This window comes from Meleagris gallopavo, chromosome 1, assembly GCF_905368555.1.
Source record: "Meleagris gallopavo chromosome 1, MGAL_WU_HG_1.1, whole genome shotgun sequence".
NCBI lineage: Eukaryota > Metazoa > Chordata > Aves > Galliformes > Phasianidae > Meleagris > Meleagris gallopavo.
The window spans coordinates 94,996,206-95,014,317 of NC_139404.1; the positions used below are offsets into that span (position 1 = coordinate 94,996,206).

At 35.2% G+C, this 18,112-nt stretch overlaps 1 protein-coding gene across 5 annotated transcripts in view; it reads left to right on the top strand.

The window, feature by feature from the left end:
• ROBO1 (roundabout guidance receptor 1) overlaps positions 1-18,112 on the top strand; it is a 693,687-nt gene that overhangs the window by 608,854 nt on the left and 66,721 nt on the right. For all 5 annotated transcript variants that reach the window (XM_085241045.1, XM_085241026.1, XM_085241036.1 and 2 more), the window contains one exon: positions 153-280. In XM_085241045.1, coding sequence (XP_085097171.1) covers positions 153-280 — 128 coding nt within the window. The remainder of the gene's footprint in view (positions 1-152; positions 281-18,112) is intronic.

The following is an 18,112-nucleotide window of genomic DNA, read 5'->3' on the forward strand; positions in this document are numbered from 1 at the left end:
TTATAGGGGAAATGGATGAATAAAAAAATTCAGTGGTAAAACACCATGTTCTTAGCCTGTATAGAAATTGTACAGAGTTCTGCCTTAATTTTCTGTTAGTTTTTAATTCTGTATTACTTACCTCAGTCATATATTACTATGTATATTTAAAGATATGAAATCCGTGATGATCATACCCTGAAAATCCGGAAAGTTATGGCGGGAGACATGGGCTCATATACTTGTGTAGCAGAAAACATGGTAGGAAAAGCTGAAGCATCGGCAACTCTAACAGTGCAAGGTAAGAATGTTTTGTTACGTATTGCTTTAGCCTACAGTTAAGAGAAGTGGGTTTTGTATACTGCAACTTCTTAGACTTGCTATAGGCAAACTAGTAGTGTCTGGGCACAACCCAAGTAACAATGTAAGCACTTTTGCTACTTATGTAGTATCTCTATGCTGTGCTGAAAAAATGTATTACAAAAATATAGTTTTAGTTTAAATTGTACTCTTATGGAATGGGAGAATTTCAAATGCAACATTTCTTATAAGCAGTCTTTATGTTACTGGGATGAGGGATTGAGTACATTCTGGATTTCAGTGTGATCAGAACTATGTTACTTACCATCTTTGCATCTGAAATGCTAACAGAAAGAGTAAAACCAGTTTTGCCAAACTATTTTGCTTTAATTTTAGCTTCAGGTATCTACTGAACTTTTTCAATTAAATGTAGTAAAGAAGTGGTGAATGATAAATGTGTGTGTGTGTGTATCTTTTAATACATTAACCCAGACCACTGGAATTTCTGTTGCTTTTTCATTATAAAAGCATAGCGTAGCACTACTGTTTCTTTGTAAGATAAAATTCAGCGGAACTCAGTGAACTAATATGTATAAAAATCCTTCATTGCCTTTATATACACAATCCAGATGTTCACTATTCAGATAATCCTTCTCTTCCTTTCCTGGCTAGCGGACAGGCAATGATGTCATACTGAAACTTTTTTTCTGCACGCTGATGGTCCTTCTATCCTTCTTTCTGTTCAGAGGGAATTAGTCATTGTGGAGTTCCGGGGAAGTATAGGCTTAGAAGTATTTTATTTGGTAAGAGGCCTTTCTTTTGACACGTTTACTGTAGCAGGAAAGGTCTTGTCCTTAACCCGCTCTCCTTTTCCACTACAAACATTTGGTGTCCTTAACACCTGTAGCTGTTAGGAAAATACAGGAAGGAATTCTTTGGTTGAAGCTCTCATAAAACCAAGAATTTGGAGACATCGCGTTCCATTAGGCATCATGTTTATATATCAAAACTGATGCCTTATGTTTGCAAAATAATCAGCTCTTATGATCAGCATTTTAAAATAAAAGATTAATGGGTAAGCAGTAAGCAGTTTATTTAAAAGAAAAAGCCTGAATTATTTTTAACGTGGCCATTTGTTCTGATGATCGTGTCTTACATCAAATGTTAATCTTTTAGAATGTCAGCATTAAGAAAATTCTATTATAACTGATTGAGTGGTTACCTTTCAGGAAATAAGCTATCAGTAACCATAATTCTCCTTATTCCTATTCAAATAATATGCAAACGCATTCTGTTAATTCCATTTGGGTCTATGGTACTATTGAGATATGAAATGACAAGTTTATAGCTGTTAGAGATATAGAATGAGATCTTCTGAATTTTGATAATAAAACAGTACCTCTGAGGAATGGTTTTATAACCTAAGTTTTGCTTAAGCTAGATTCTTGAGTTGTGTTTTTTGTAAGTACTTATATCATATAGTAGATATTTACATAGTAACAGCTTTACTCTGTGTATATTGTCATAAGATAATTGGTTTCCTAATGTGAATGGGTTATTTTCTGATCCATTTTTCTGCACTAGTATGTCTGTAGTATGAATTGATATGAGAAATCTTAATGGGTGAAGCCAATTTTTAGTTTTTAAGGCAGTAAATTATGATCAAAATCAATTTATTAGAGTGTCCAGGAGTCCTAAGTTTATGGAAGAAAGTAAAAAATGAAAAAAAAGATTCCTCTAGAAAACATACATTTTCTATTCCAAAAATTTTTTTTTTTTTCTGTTTTTCCTTCTCTTTCTCCTGCTTCTCCTCTCACAGTGTTCTTCTTGTTCTTTTCTGATCACACCTTTCCCTCCTCTGCTTTCTTATTTAAACCACATGTTTTTCTGAAGGGTCAGCTAACTGGTTATTCAACATCCAGAGAGGTAGATTTGGTCCTCTTGTTTCAGTGCTTAAGATGACCTTGATCTTATAGCTCATTGGGGAAAGCATTTTTTTTTAATTTTTTTGTATTTTTGTAGGCTGATTTAAGAAATGGAAATGACACGTGTCGCAAACTTTCAGTAATTAGTTTGTGTTCTGTTGACTGAGTAATAATACAGAAGTTCAGGATTCTTTTATGCTGAATAGAGATATTTCTATTACATGTTCGTGAATAGAGAGCTGTGCTAAAAATCACAGCCTCGAAAGTTGAATCTGCCACCTGTGTATGCTTTTTAAATTCAGAAAGGACAAAGAAGGTTGGTTGGTTTGTCTGTTTGCTGATGATGTTTTCATGCCAGATTGCCCTTCAAAGAAAGGAAATGTAAGTGGTAGCCCCAGAAGACGTGTCTGTTTTAGCAGAGGGGCAGTCATTGTCTGACAAGAGTCTGGGCAGTCAAACTGCTGTCCTGAACTAAACATGACATAAAACAAAAAGTGCTGTAAGCTGTGCACTTCAGGACACTTCTCAGGCCTTAGGGTCAGTGGCACTGCTAAAAAGATGATAGATCCTGTGCTCATCATTTCTCAGGCCTCACACACTGATTGAACTGTGTATGTTCTGCAGCCTGTGATTATCTAGGGTATTGAGAGGTGGAGATTGTAACACTGTGGCTAATTGAGATACCCAGGTGACAGGGATGTGTTGACAAGAGGTGATTAATAGTGAACCTGGTGTCTCACCAGGGAGCTAGCCAGAATCTAGCAGTACTTCAGAGTTGGCTGTAGCAGAATTGAACCTTTGGTTCATCACTGACCCCATTTGATCTAGCAGGCATTGGAGTACAGAGGACATGCCCTACAGTGCTCTATACAAGTATACACTGCAGCATCTAAGCCAGGAACAAACTCTTCTGTATCCGTGGACCAATAACTATCGGCTGAGATGATTCAACTGTATATAATGGGAGGCTAATGGTAGGAAATGCAAGAAATCAAAGGGTATTTCCATTCCAGCTGATGGCACCAGCATCAATCACAGGTTTTGGATATTGGAATCAGTATTTCCTAGCATAAAGGTGCTGAATTTTTGGGATAAGTGTTTGCTCTCTCTGTGTGAGGTACAGCTGCTGTATTTTTATTGTTATCTTTTATCTTTTTTTTTTTTTTTTCCACTACTAGTACTAAACCTAGTTTAGATTTCACTGTTGACATCAAAGTTTGAACCCCTCACTTAGGCTTTTATTGTTGCATCTTAAAAGTCTTTCCATTCTAAAAGTTCTTTGTCAAGTTATCTCTGTTTTCTTCCTGGAAAATTAAATAGTTAAGCAAATTTAATCCTGGTGTTGTTTATATTCTCTTAAAATTAGAGAGCTACAGTCCACTGTTTTCATTTGGTATCAATATGTAGTGCATATGTAAGGCATCCGTAGACACTGCTGAAAATACATGGAAGAGTTTCGTTCAGGAGATGATTAATTATTAAATATCTAAATCAATACAAGCTGCCAGGAAGTAGCTTGGAGTACAATACGTTTTATTTTACCGATCTGTAATAAGTAGCTGATGTGCTTCATCAAAGGGGAATGATGGCCAAAAGTGTATCTCTTAATCCAGTGGATCCATGTCTTACTCTCTAGCACTAAGAAAATCGGCTGTATTTATTGTGCATGTATGTAATATACATGCAAGATGCTTTTCATGTTTTCTTGGACGTCACTATTATGTGTTTTGCTTAGTTTTATGCCTTAAAGCAAGACTGTAGAAATGATAATAAATATAATTTAACTGAACCCCGTTTTCTGAAGATAAACAAAATTACCAAGAATACATGCCCATTCTAAAAAATAATTCATTTTACCATTAGTGGAAGTAGCAATAGGCCTTCTACAAAAACATGCAAAATTGACATTTAATCATAGAAATGCTTTTAAGTTAATCTAGCAGTGAGAAGTTTTACATAGTTTTTCCTGCTTTCACTTGCTTTTCTCCTATTCGAAGTACCTAACTAGGCTTAAAAAAAAAAAAAATCCATTTTAATAATAAGCCTATAATTTGTGCTGAAAGAAACTTACTCTCTGAAACAACTTGAAATAATGATTCCAGTGGAAGTCCTCTTATGCTGTTGGCCAAGGGACCACTGTAACAATGGCAGCATGGTTGCTGGTTATCAGGAAGAATAGGTTACATAGGCCAGTTGGAGAAGTCTTCACATGTTGGTGTTTCTTGCTTGGTCACCAGTTGGTTGGTAGTAAACAGCAGTCCTTAAAATTATGTTCTTTTTAGCTCCTTTGCCTCAAACACTGAATGTGACAGAGCTAGTGATATTGTTTGTAGTCCCCTGACTAAAACCTACCTACAAATGCTGTAGCAGTAACCAAACACTGAATTGTAAATGTTGTTCAAAGGCACTGAGCATATTCAGTGCTATCTATTTGGCAGGAAGATAGAATTCCTGAGGAAATTAGTTTGGCAAATTCTTATTTTGCAGTGGTGATCTTTGATATCAAAGTTATTTCAGTTTATGATGTTACTAATGTTAAGGTCAACAGAAATTGCTTTACAATGACAAGAACTTTCCATAAATGACTTCTGGCTGTGATTTTGTTGGGCTAGTCAACTGACAGGGAATTTTAATTTGAAAAGGTGGCACATGCATCAGGTCTGGAATTTCCTTCACTTTCCACCCCTCTTTGTATAAAGTAGCTTCAAGGCACAATATAGAGACATCTATTTAATTAGGTTTCTGGGTAGGGCTAGGAAAACTACCCTGAATGAAAAGGAATAGAATTTGCTCTTTTATCTGTCAGATACCATATAAATGTTTCCACTGTGTCAGGCTTTTGGTGCACATTATAAATTGGTGCAAATGTAATTAGTGTATAGGTATCTGAGTTGCATACATTAAAATAACAAAGAAAAAATGTGATTTTTTTTTTTTTTTATGCTGGTATATGGTGGCTATTATGTGTTCCATTGAAGGCTTCACTGAGTCGTGGGTGGATTTAAACACTTGAATTTTAAATCAAGGATTTGGATTTGATTTTAAAAATTATACTTGTCTACTTGATCTCTCTTCATGCCACTTTTTCTCCTTTTTGAAAAACTTGATTTTAAGCAGTGCACTCTTTTACATCCCTGTGAAGGAGAAAGAAAGAATAATGACTGTCTTGTGAAGTTCAGGAGTTTTTAATTAATAAATTTCTGGCAGGATAAATGAGAGGAATCGTCTCTTGTGATTTGTATAGCTTAAAGGGATAGCCTTTTCCCCGTTAATTACTGCTGTAAACTATGACAGTACTTCAGATTCCTATCAATGATCTGAGGAGTCTGACTGCAATCTATTTCTGATGTGAGATTATAAATCTTAGAAGTTAATCAGAGGGAAGTGAGGAAACTATCTCAAAAAGAGATTAGTGCCCTGAAGGTTCTTGTTCTACTGATGCAAGTGATGAGCGCTGAGATTCCTGAAGCATTTGTAAAACTCAGGGAAAAGGAACCAGTAAATATTTGAGTGAAATTTAAAAAAAAAAAAACAAAAAAAAACAGAGATTTATCGTAGCTTTAAATCCATGTAATGTATTTTGATAAATAACTGCTTTTGTGGTTTTTCTAGTTTATAACTAGAGGGTTTTTTTCTTGTTTTTTTGTTTGTTTGTTTGTTTTTTACATAGCATCCCATAACAATCAATGCAGTTGCTTACAGGGAATGAAAGTAATGCTTTATAACTTTAGAGAACCATTATTGCAGTTTAATACTTTGAAACAAGAAGTTGAGACAGATGTTTCTCAGCAAGTAGAACAGGAGTGCAAATAATTTGGAGGAACATTACTGCAGAAATATGTTGAAGCTAGAGGCTTTCTCCTGTGGAAAGGGTTTAATGGAGGCCCCATCTGGAGTACTGCATCCAGGCTGGGCCCCCAGCACAGGGAAGATGTGGAGCTTTTGGAAAGGGTCCAGAGGAGGGTCACGAAGATGATCCAAGTGCTGGAACACCACTCCTATGAAGATAGGCAGAACGAGCTGGGCTTGTTCAGTCTGGAGAAGAGAAGGTTGCTTGGAGACCTCGTTGAGGCCTTCTGGTATTTAAAGGGAGATTATAAACATGAGGAAAATCAACTTTTTATGCAGGTTGTTACTGTTAGGACAAGGGGGAATGATTTTAAGCTAATGGAGAAGAGACTTTGATTAGATGTCAGTGGGAAGTTTTTTATGGAGGGAGTGGTGAGGTGCTGGATCAGGTTGCCCAGAGAGATTGTAGGTACCCCATCCCTGTAGGTGTTTGAGGCCAGGTTGGATGGGGCCCTGGGCAACCTGGTCGAGTGCTTGATCTAGTGGCTGGCAACCCTGCCTGTAACCTTGAGGTCCCTTCCAACACAAGCCATTCTCTGATTCTATGTTGCTATATCTTCTAAGCTTTCACCGCAGAGAATTTAAGAAGGTAGATTTGAATTAAAAAATTCAGAACTCAATTAAAAAGATAGCAAATACTTTTTTGTAGTGTTTGCAATTTCCTAAAGCCCACGGCTAAGGAAAACTAAATTGTTTTTGTATCAAGCTTCACTATTGCAGACTTTCTTTTGTGACTGCTATTCTAAACATAACATTTCAATAATTCTGTCATTACAATAGACAAAGTAGTATTTTACTGCAAGTTGTTGCACTTAGGGATTTGGGGATTTATGTATAAAACTAAGTAGAGTGCGAGGAATAATAACTTACTTTAGTTATTCATTAAATAGTACTTCTTATAAATGCCTATTCTGAAATAAATTTAGGCTTTATTAAATTATACTAAACATCTTTAAAAATGCAACACGCTTTGTTGGCCTTTTTTGTAACCAATAAGTAGTTTTGGTAAGGACTTACATGGCGATTATAATGCACTCCCTTATTTTTGTAATATTATGTGCATAATTAAAATCAGTCATCTCTGTGAATTAGTTCTTGACAAAAAATACTGTCTTGTAACAGCAATGTGTTCAAGCGTTATTATGCTAAGCTGTCTTAGGCACTGTTTGTGCCTATGAATTATGTTTTGTTTGAACACTAAAATAATTCATCATTAGGTGCTGAATTACACTCAAGAAAAAATACAGGTAATAAAGTGTCTTGCAGTCTTTATGCGCAAGCTATGTCACCTGGTAGGCTAAGTATCAGGAGCTTACAGTGCAAGAAAAAAACATCTTAAATTGATAAACATCAAATACTCTCATGTTATTCTCACTGAAAGAAAAATGCGCATTTCTTTTGTCCCAGTGACCACACATGAATTCCTAAGGTTTGGGGTGATTTTTTCTTTTCATTTGATTATGGAATAGGGTGAGAGAAATAATAATAAAAAAAAAAGGTCTGAGTGCACATCGCATTGTTAGCTGTCTCATCATAAATACCCACTGCTCTCTAAACACAGCCCTGAGGGGCATTCTCTTTTCTTTTGCATCTTTCAGTGGCACATAGGACTTGCATTTACTCAAATGGAACAGCTGCTCTCACTTTTGAAACAGTTAAGGTAGCACATTGATTCTTGGATCTCAGGAAAGAGGAAAAAGTCAGCCAAGAGTTCTGCTCCAGTCCGGTCTTCCATCAACAAGAGTTGATGACCTTCTCTGTACCTCTTTTTTGAGTTATTGGGTGCTCATTTTCCCTCAAAGAGTGTAACTAACTGAAATAAAAGTAGAACCTCTAAACTTATTTGCTAATATCCCTAGACAACCAAATCTGCAGCAATACTTCATTTCAGACTACTAGTAATTTTGAAAGCATTGCAGTCTTTTGGCAAAGGTGAATCACTGCTTCACTGTATGAGAAAAAGACAGTGGATTTTTTAATTTTATTTTTGTTTTTGCAGATTGTCTTGAATTTTCTTAATAGCTTGTTCCCTTTTCAACGTGCCTAACAGTAAAAATTACTAGTACCTATTGGTTATTTCCATTGTATTGAGTTCTTAAATGTTGCAACTTTTGCTATAATTAAAAATTGTTTACACATCCTGAATGTCTTGCACATAAAACATCAAAAAAGTAAGTTTGGGTGTTAGCGTCCCTTTTGTAGGCTTGAGTTGCCTGTATGTGAGAGTGTGTTGTCCCATGGGAGAGGTCCAGATTGCTTTTGAAAAAGTATCTGTTTCATTTGGCATACCTTACTGAACATCGCCTATAAAAAATAACATTTTATAGGTATCAGAAGTTGCTTCAATATGGAAGTTTATTGTCCTTCCATTTTTAGTGTGTGCTTGGAGTCCATTGATCAGAGGACTTGGGCCATTTCTTGCAGGTAGCTTTAACTTATTAGAAAACAGTTGCTATGGATTAAATACCTTTTTCAAAGAAGAAAACTCTGCTGTCATAAACAGCTTGGGGAAAAAAAAATTACATTCCATTTCCTTTTCTGTTCTTACTGTTTTTTATTATAAGTCAAAAAAATGCAGTAGGAAGCTTCTAAGAATTCTTTAAATAGTATCCAGCCATCATATTCTTTTTGTACTTCTGCACAGCTTATTTAAAATGTGTCTATCTCTTTTCACTCTTTTAAAAGGCTTTAGTATAAATATTTGTAGCCACGACTATTTAGATTGCAGCAGTGCCTAGAATTACCTCCGTTCTTTTTAAACAGAGGGAAAGACAACTCTTCTTCAAAAGGGAGCACCTGGGTAACAGGACTCCACAGTTTACCGCACTGCTCCAGTTTTGAAATGGATGGTATTAAGCCCTCTCCTAAGTGCTCCCACTAAATTGGGTTTAGTTTATATGATGTTTTAGGAAGACTAAGAACAAGGTAGGGGGAAGAGGGAGTAGAAGAGGAACTTCTGGAAGGACTTAAATCTTTCCCCTCTGCATTCTACCCCGCATTTTTCAGAGTTCTCCTGTCATCTTGAGTCATTGACTACAGAGTTTATGAATGTTATAAACTGAGAGTATTGCATGAATTAACCTGAGAAGTGCTGCCTTTGAAAACCACACTGCAAAATCTCATTCCACATTTCTGATTTTATCATAGAAACCTTCATTGACTCCTGCAGAAGGAGAGATTATGAACTTTTTGATTTTGCAGCTGGCATCAGCAAAATCAGTTGTAAATCAAAAAATCTTGTGTAAGTACATTATGTGCCCAGATTTTTGCAATGGCTTTTTCTCTGACATGCATGTGTACACACTCACTTGCATAACCTCATTCATCTTGACTCTTTAAAGGTTTCTTCAGGGGACATTTGCTGTTAAGCAAATATTAATGTGATATAGTTTCACAACTGACAGAGCACTGGATTTTACCACCTAGTTCAATCAATTTGAATTCAGAAGGAAAAAAAAAAATCACCTCTTAGCCTAATATAGCCTTCAATTTTAAAGGCTATAGTTATAGTGATAGAACAAAGGAACAGTGCTTGCTTTTTTCTTTGTGAGACCTCTTTCACTTAGCACACATTAGCTCTACTGGGTCCACAATCCCCCTGCACTTTTTCTCTGGGTACCTGGCCATCAGGTGTAAGCCCTTGACCTCTACTCAGTCTGAAAATATGTTCTGCTTGTCTGGTCATAGTAAGCCTGGCTGCCCAGGCTTCAGTCTCTGACTGTCTCATGGCTGCTATCATGGAGTGCAACTGGCAGTCCATAATGCCGTAGGGGTGGCATGGCCATGTCAGGCATGGACCATGGTCAGGCTGCTTCCAGGTTACTGCCCAGCACATAGCAGGCCTTCACTATTTTGCTTCAAGGGAATGTGGGTCAATTGTAAACGAACAAACAGAAAGAAAGAAATGAATTTTAAAAAAGCCTGTTCTGAAATATGTTGAGTAGCACAGTACCTAATTGATTCTGAGACTTTAACTTTCCTGTGCACTAAGCTGAAACTTTACTATGGGTTTCTAGATCTCCTACAATGATTCTTCTATCAAAAGTGTTTATCCTAATGCTCAACCAGCAGCCTTATTTTTTAATTTCCTTCTCTTACCATTGTAGAAAATAATCATCTATTTCTCCTCTCCAGTTATTTAAGATTTCTATCTTCTCCTCTTTGCTCATTTGAAGTTACAGTAGTCACTTGTTTGTATAAACTTTGAAAGTACTTATCTGAGACATCAGCAGCAACTCAAAACAGAATTTTTCCAGTAATCATAAATTTAATTAACTATGATCTCTCTATTACTGGAGTTTGGAATTGCTAGTCATCACTTTTAATTTGGAGCATCGAAAATGCAGATGTAAACATTCTGCTTCAACCGTACGGGGTTGTGGCACGCTTGAAGCCAGACTGTTAGGCCTTTCCTCAGAAGTCTGTACTGTACTATATCACACTTCATGCCCTGGGGTTATGTACTTTGTAAGCATTCATGGCGAGTATGGCCGTCCCAGTCAGGTCTTATAAAAAGGTGAATTTTAGCAGAAAATCTGTGGATATATATGTATTTTATATATGTATCTAGATTTCAAGAAGTGACAGTTTTTAATACAAAGACTAATGAGGATGGAAAGGGATACATTCCAATTCTTTTCTAATGTGTCTAGTATTATTTTCCCATGTTTTTCACAGGTTGTAGCTAGGAGGCAGCTGAATGACAACATTTAGATCTTTTTGAGAACAAGAGATTTTGAGCTTTGTTTATTTCTCTGTGGGAAGTAATACTGCAAAGAAACTTGCATATCAAGGACAATGGGTTCTTCGTATTGCTTTGATAAGAGCCTTACAATCACTGGAAAGGAGATGAAATGTCACATTGTCTTAAACTAACTCCCTTAATAATAGTTTTTGCAAAGCACTGATGTAAATTTTGTTAGATGTGTAGCAGGAAGGCATTCAGTGGACCTTGTTCAGATACTGATTCTCCAAGAATTTATAACATTTTTTTTAAAGGAAAAGGTTTCAGAGTTTAGCAGGTTTAACAGTGAAACATATTCACGAGCAGAAGTTGGCAGCTTTTTAGCTATTTGTTGTTATTAGAAAGGGAATTGGAAAAGAAAATCTTCAGACTTTCTTCATTTTTTTTTAAGAGTAACGAGGCTCGGGTCAGTATGTAAAACATATACAAACACTTCCTCTGCGTGTAACGCCAGTACCCAAACTTTCATTACTTATTTTAGCCACTTTTTTCATATAGAGATTATAAACATCTGAGTTCAAAAAGGTTTCAGCCATTCTGGAAAAGTGTTTCATTACAAATGATATAGCTAATAGCTATTTCTGTTCTATTTCTATTACTTACTCTGGGGTTTCTCTTTTTACCATGTATAGTCTCATCCTGGCCAATCATGTCATCTGTGCAAGCTACCCAAGCTCTTCATCCCATCTCCTACCAGTTTGCTTCTACAGGCATATTCTACCACTGGTATTTTGTGTTTGAACTAGGATTAATTTATCACAAAATTAATTGAAAGTATTCCAGATGTCATTGTGACTGCCTTTTCCTAGATTAATCAAATGCTTAAGGATTTATTCAGAGGATAAAGACTGCCTATTACCTTGATTATTGCATGTAATTATTGACCTGTAGATTGTGGTTGTTTGATTTCTCTGGTGTAGAATTATACAGTCTTGCTACCTTTTTTTAGCTTCTACATGCTGTAAAGGTGTAAAGTAGTTCTTGAATGCATAAAGATTTTTATTCAGATAATCAAAAAGGAAATACACTGAGCTTAAATGAAGGTATTAAGCTTATGTCAGCTGAATAGCAAGATACTGAAAACCTAGGAAGGTATTCATAAATAGTAGTAGTAATAACAGTACGTAATGAGCATTTAATATGCAGAAAAAAATGCTGTTCAGTAATTAACTACCACCTTAATCCCTGAATTTCAAAAAGTATTTATTAGTGTAAATGAATGAACATTTCTATCACTTTACTCTTTTTGAGATAGATAATTACTATCGCAGCTTTTTGGAATGAGTTATTTGATTGTTGTAGATTGCCCTATACTGACTAAAAAGGAAAAAAAAGGAGACAACTCTGTAATGTTTACTTCTAAATACTAAGGAACTGATGAATTTTAGAGAAACACCTCATCAACATTTGAATTCACCTTTGTGAGAGGAATTAAAAAGAATTAGAAAATGTATTATTTGGAGATGAAGACATTACGTTGAGGTCTCATACGTGCATACATCTTCTGAGGAAAGGCTAAGAGAATGGTTCGTACTCAGTTGAGAGGAGAGGTGGCTTCAGTGCTGGAACATAACAGCAGCCCCCTGTACCTACAGGGAGATTGTCAGTAAAACAAAGCCAGGCTTTTCTCAACAGTGCATGGTGGGAGGACACGCGTCAGGTTGAAAGTTGAAGACTAAAAAAGGGAGATTCAGGCTTGATATAAGGAGAAAATTATTTGCTGGTGAACAGTCAGGTAATGGAGAAAGTTGACCTGACAAGTTATTCATTCTTAGTCCGTGGAAATTTTCAAGACCCTACTAAATCAAGTCCTGTGCAACTTGGTCTTACCCCACATCCCGACACTGCTTGAGCAAAAGTTTGGAGTAGAAGCCTCTTGAGATTGTTTCTAACCTGAATATCCAGTGATCCTCCACTACTTCACCTATCAAATACGTTCTTGCTCCACTAATTGTACTTGTCTGTAGTTTCAGTCCTAAAACTACAAATTCCTACTCCTGAAATAACAGTAGTCCCAGTAAGGATGATAGAATTGCTGGCAAGAAAGGCATTAGAATATCATGTCACAAGTTTGGAAACTGTTTTTCTTTTTTTCTTTTTTTTTTTTTTTTTAATTCAATGACCAAGCATGTCTTTCCTGATAAACTTAATTTCAGTGAAATTATTTGAAAGGCAATAATATTATTCCTTTGGTATTTGTGGTTTCACATGCTATTGTCCTGACTTAACAAACAAGCTACTCCCCTTACTGTCCTGTGAAAGCCATGCTAAACACATTTAGCACACACAAATTAATTTACTTAATATTTTAATATGTGTTGTCAAATAAACTATGCTGTAACAGAATAAAAACAATTTACTACTCAGTTTCAGTAACTTTAGATATTGATAGTGTATGTATATGTATATATATGTGTATATATATATACACATATGCATATATATTAAATGAAGAAAGTAGTCTTTACTGTAGCTGTTTCTGTTATTGTTGTTCTTTTAAACCACATCATTTCCCTCTGACAGAACTGTTTTAAATTTTTTTGAGAATGTTCACCCCTTGCAGAGGCCGCAGATTTGCAACCAAGGTGATGCCCTGTTTCTACAGAGATATATTTTCATGTATTAGTATTCCCTGTTTTTACAGGTGGGCAAAAAAGTATATTTTCTCAACAATATTATTTTTGACATACAATAACAAAATCAGCTGGTAAAAAGAAAAGTGAAAATTCAATTCAAAAAATTCAAAAAAGCAATTAAAAGTTAATTTAATTTGTAGAAATGTAATTGAGCGCCCAAGAGAGATTTCTATCTGTGAGAAATTTGATGTGAGCTTTCAGAAGAAGGCTCAGGCAGCTTTGCTTTGCTGCCAGGAAAGCTTATCTTTTTTTCTTTCTTTTTTTTTTTTTTTTTTCCGCATTTATTAAGTAGTGGAAAATTGGTAATTGAGAGTGCAATCCTCTGTGCAGGAGTTACATCCTATTATGTCTCTTATCAGACGAGTCCATATAGAACATGAGCTGTGTTTTATGGAGAAACATTTCTAATTCCAGAGCACGTCAAACTGTAATTGCAACTTTAGTAGAGAGCTTTGCAGTTAAAAAAGAGTGGTTACTGTGCCATATAAATGCATGTGATGAAGCTAGGAGCTCAGTCTTGGGGACAAGTATGTTACTTTCGGGAAGTGTTGTCTATCATTTCTTGGTCACCTCTTGTATGAATTGTAGATTGGCCAGGATAGTCTGAGCAGAGTAATACACGCTGATTTTCTCTTGGAGAAATACTGAACTCACACACTTCAAGATGGCTTAAGATTCCTTTAAATTTTTTAATGAGATTTTTAAACCACACTTTAAGATTCCTTAAAATTGGAGATCATAACTTTGAAAAATGGGCATTTTGACTTCCTCTGTTTGGGACTGTGTCCTAAAAAGAAATGCCACTAATAACAGAAAAAAATAATTCTCTATTTGACTGGGATTTTACACCTTTGGTTGCAGCTTCTTGATGTGATCCAGGTTCCAGTGTAATAGCTGATTGATTCTCTTTCAGCTTTATTTTCTTAATACACCTGGAGTCCTGTATTTATTTGAACTGTAAGCCAGTATTCTACATGTCTAATGAATTTTGACAGAGTGGATATTATTAGTTTCCTCTGTACATTTTATCAGCGGATGGTATATTGCAGTTGTTTACCTACTCGATATAAAAGTGGAACAGTTGTTGTTTTATTCTCAACTTAAAGGGACCCAAGTGTTGAAAGGCTTATTTAATTTTATTTTGTCTTTTGCTGTGTATATTTGAACATGCATTATTTTTACATTTTTTATTTTGAATCTGCTCTTTCAACTAGTGATTTCTTGTTGGAAGTTTTTCCAGGATGCTTTTTACAAGTGAAAATAACCTCCCAATATCTTTGTCATCTACTATTAGATAATTTACCACTAGAAGATTTCTGTTGAGAAATACAGTGCTTCAAGACAGATCTCAACTTTTGAGTATTTTCATGAAATTGAGATTTTTAGTAGGAAGAGAAAGGTTAAGAATCCTTTATAAATTAATTTCAATTGTGGTTTACTTTGCATTTGCAATTTAATACTGAGTATTATGACCTTGGTACAGCAATTGTATGCTGAAAAGATTGGCATGGAAGGTAAATGCCTCAGCATCTTGTTAATTTTTGAGTGAGCTTCAGTTGTGATAGCTGTTGGCCTCAGAAAAGCATTTTCCATTTGTAGATGTTTCTATGCTTTAAAAGAGGTATAAATGTCGATGTTCCATTTCAGCAATGTTGCAAATCAATATTTACTGGATATTTCAAGTTAATTTTACCGTGCAAAGAAATAATAATATATTTTAAAAAGAAGTTTTTCTCAATGGTCCCACAAGAACACTTCATTGGAAGGAACTGGAAAGAGCCCAAGTTGTCTGACCATTATTTTAGTATGTTGCCTATTTTACTTTCCAGCCTGCATTCAGTATGATTGAGAGATCTATTTGAAAATAAAATAGAAAATTTGTGATTCAGCATTTTAACCTATTTTTCATGTAACAGAATATATGCATACTTTCTAAGATCTTTACCAAAGGTCTTTTTCTTTTTTTTTCTTTAAATTTTGCTTTACTCTTTGCTTTGTTTCATGTCTATTCAATTTTATTTATTCCATGTTTTCTTTTTGTTTTGTTTTTGTTTTTAGTTGTGTCTGGTAAGTTGAAATTTTATTGGCCATCTTCTAATCATCGTATTACTGTGACGGGAACATCTCCCCTTCCCATCCATTCCCTTCCATGTCCTTCAACCAATCAACTCCCATCTTTTACTTGTTATTGACAAGAAACATCGCACAGAATAAATTCTGCATGAAGTATGGGTAACTTAATGACAAAGAGAAAGGTAATGGGTTGCTAACTTTTCTGTTTGTACATGATATGGTGATTCCAATCATAATGTCTTCTGTCATCAGTGCCTGCATTAGTTGAACTTGTGTTCTACAAAAGAAAATTATTTTTATTTTAAAGGTTTCAAAGATAGAAGTATTTTCCTTGAGTAGATTATTAATTCATCATCTTTTATATTACATTCATAACAAGTCACTTGTTTGTGTGACCCAAGGTGTGAAAGCAAACTGAATTAAAAAAAAAAATTCTGATGAAATTGCTTCCAGTGCAGTAAAAACAATGAAGAGAATTTATGAAAGTTTCATTTAACCCTCTCTTAATTCATCAGAAACTGAAGTGAATAGGATTTCCATTATTTACTTTAACAGGAATAGATTTCGAAGACTACAGATGTGCATCGTATGTGTAAATATTTTGAATAATATGCACGTGAAATGCATATTTAGAGTAATACATAGAGGCATATACTAATTTATATTTCATAAATTCTACCATGGTTACCTGGAAAACTACATTTTCTATCTTTTTTGTTTGTTTTCAGTAGTCCTTGAACAATAATATTCAGGTACTGTAATCACAGGCTTCTCCAGTGGTGACAGCTGTTTGTATCTGTATACAACTGTATTTATTCTCAAGTTCAGCATAGTCTTCAACCTGATAAATCATATGCACTAGCACAGAACAGAGAAACTTTTGGTTCTGTTCTGTGTGGTATTGTGTCACAAACGAGTACAGAACCAGCCAAACCTTTATTTAACTATGTGCTAAATTTATTCTTGTTATTAGAATTCCAACAGCATAATGAAGGTGCTTCACCCTCATCTCCATTTTCCCAATCACACCTTACAACCCACTGGTAAACCCCCAACAGCTTCACTTTCCATTCTAAATTAAACATGCTATCATGTCAGAATCTTCCCATATCACCCTCCAAGACATTGACTGAATGTTTCAGAGCTAAATGTTTTGAAGTTTGCTAATTGTTATAGCTCAATTACACCTTAACATGATGTAGTTTCTTATCGAAGATAATCCTGGGAAAAGCAGCATTTACATCTAAATGTAAATACGAGTATGTCACACATTAAAAATTCCCTCAAATCAAGAGAGTGATGGGAGCAGTGTAGTCTACATTGAACTTTGTGGAGAGCAGACACACAGGCAAAGAGGAGCAGATAACTGCAAGTATTGGCCCACTTGAACACTGAAAGCAATTTTTTTATAAAGGATTTTATCTTGAATGAATTCAGTAACAGTAGAAGTCTCAGTTACTTGATTTTAATTAAACACATTGAGCATCTTCAAAAGACATAATTTGCACCCCTTCTGAAGAAAAGCTTTTAAATACAAAGATGTTTTAAACAGTCAGGTTATTAAAGTCAAATTCAAAGCATCTCCATTATTCTCAACCCAAACAAGAGGGGGAGATTAATTAGTTTTGGACAGATGATCAGAAGGCATTGGAACTGAATAGACACTAAGTGAACGGACTTTCATTTAGTGCACATTATTCAAGGAGTGAGAGTGAACAGCCTAAAACAAAGCTGGATTTATTCTCTTGTGCTAGCCCCAACAATGTAACTAATGCTGTCAACTATACCAATTTTTTTAAGGTGACTGACATAATTTTTTGACATTATATTTACTACTGGATGAAGTGGTTGTTGAAGTCTGTATAAATCAGTTTGAACAATGCTGGCACTATTTATAATGTTAGGCTGAGCAGATGTTTCAAATTTGCCTTCATTTGCATATATATTTTGTTTGAACATACCCATGCCTATGTAAATGAGGAAAACATGCAGTTCTGCTGTTGCCTTAAATTCATTCCTCTTTAGTAATTGAATTGAAGATTTTTAAAATGGTGATCATTTGTTAAATAGTATTTCAAGGGCTTTTGAGTTTAGGCTGAAAAAATTTTGAGACCCCAACTGCATCAGAAGTCTCTTACATAAAAAAATGAAAGGCTTTTTCTCTCATAAATCGATGATGACTTTTGCTCATGTAAACCTGAATTAATAATTACTAAACAGGGTTTATTACAGCCCTTAACAAAGTGTAGACTGTGGACTAGCCAGTTGCTGTTCAGAGATTTCTCAGATGTGACTTCTGGCCTTTCCCTTCTCTTAGAAACCAAATTCTAACAGATTTGTTCAAATTGGTGTCTGTTGCTGTGGGAGTTATCTCACTAAGTCTGTGGGACTTAATTTCTTGTACTAGTCACTAGTAATAATCAAATGGTGTGCAGTCAGAATTCAGCAACAGCAAAGGCAATTTGAGTGCTGATGAAGCTGTGACTGCTAGAGGTTGATGAGTCTTGGTCCTATCTCTCCATGTTGAAGACACTTGAATACTGTAGTATACACCATTTAAAGTCAGAAGTCAAATCATGGCTTTCACATAAGCTAACTTCAGTCTT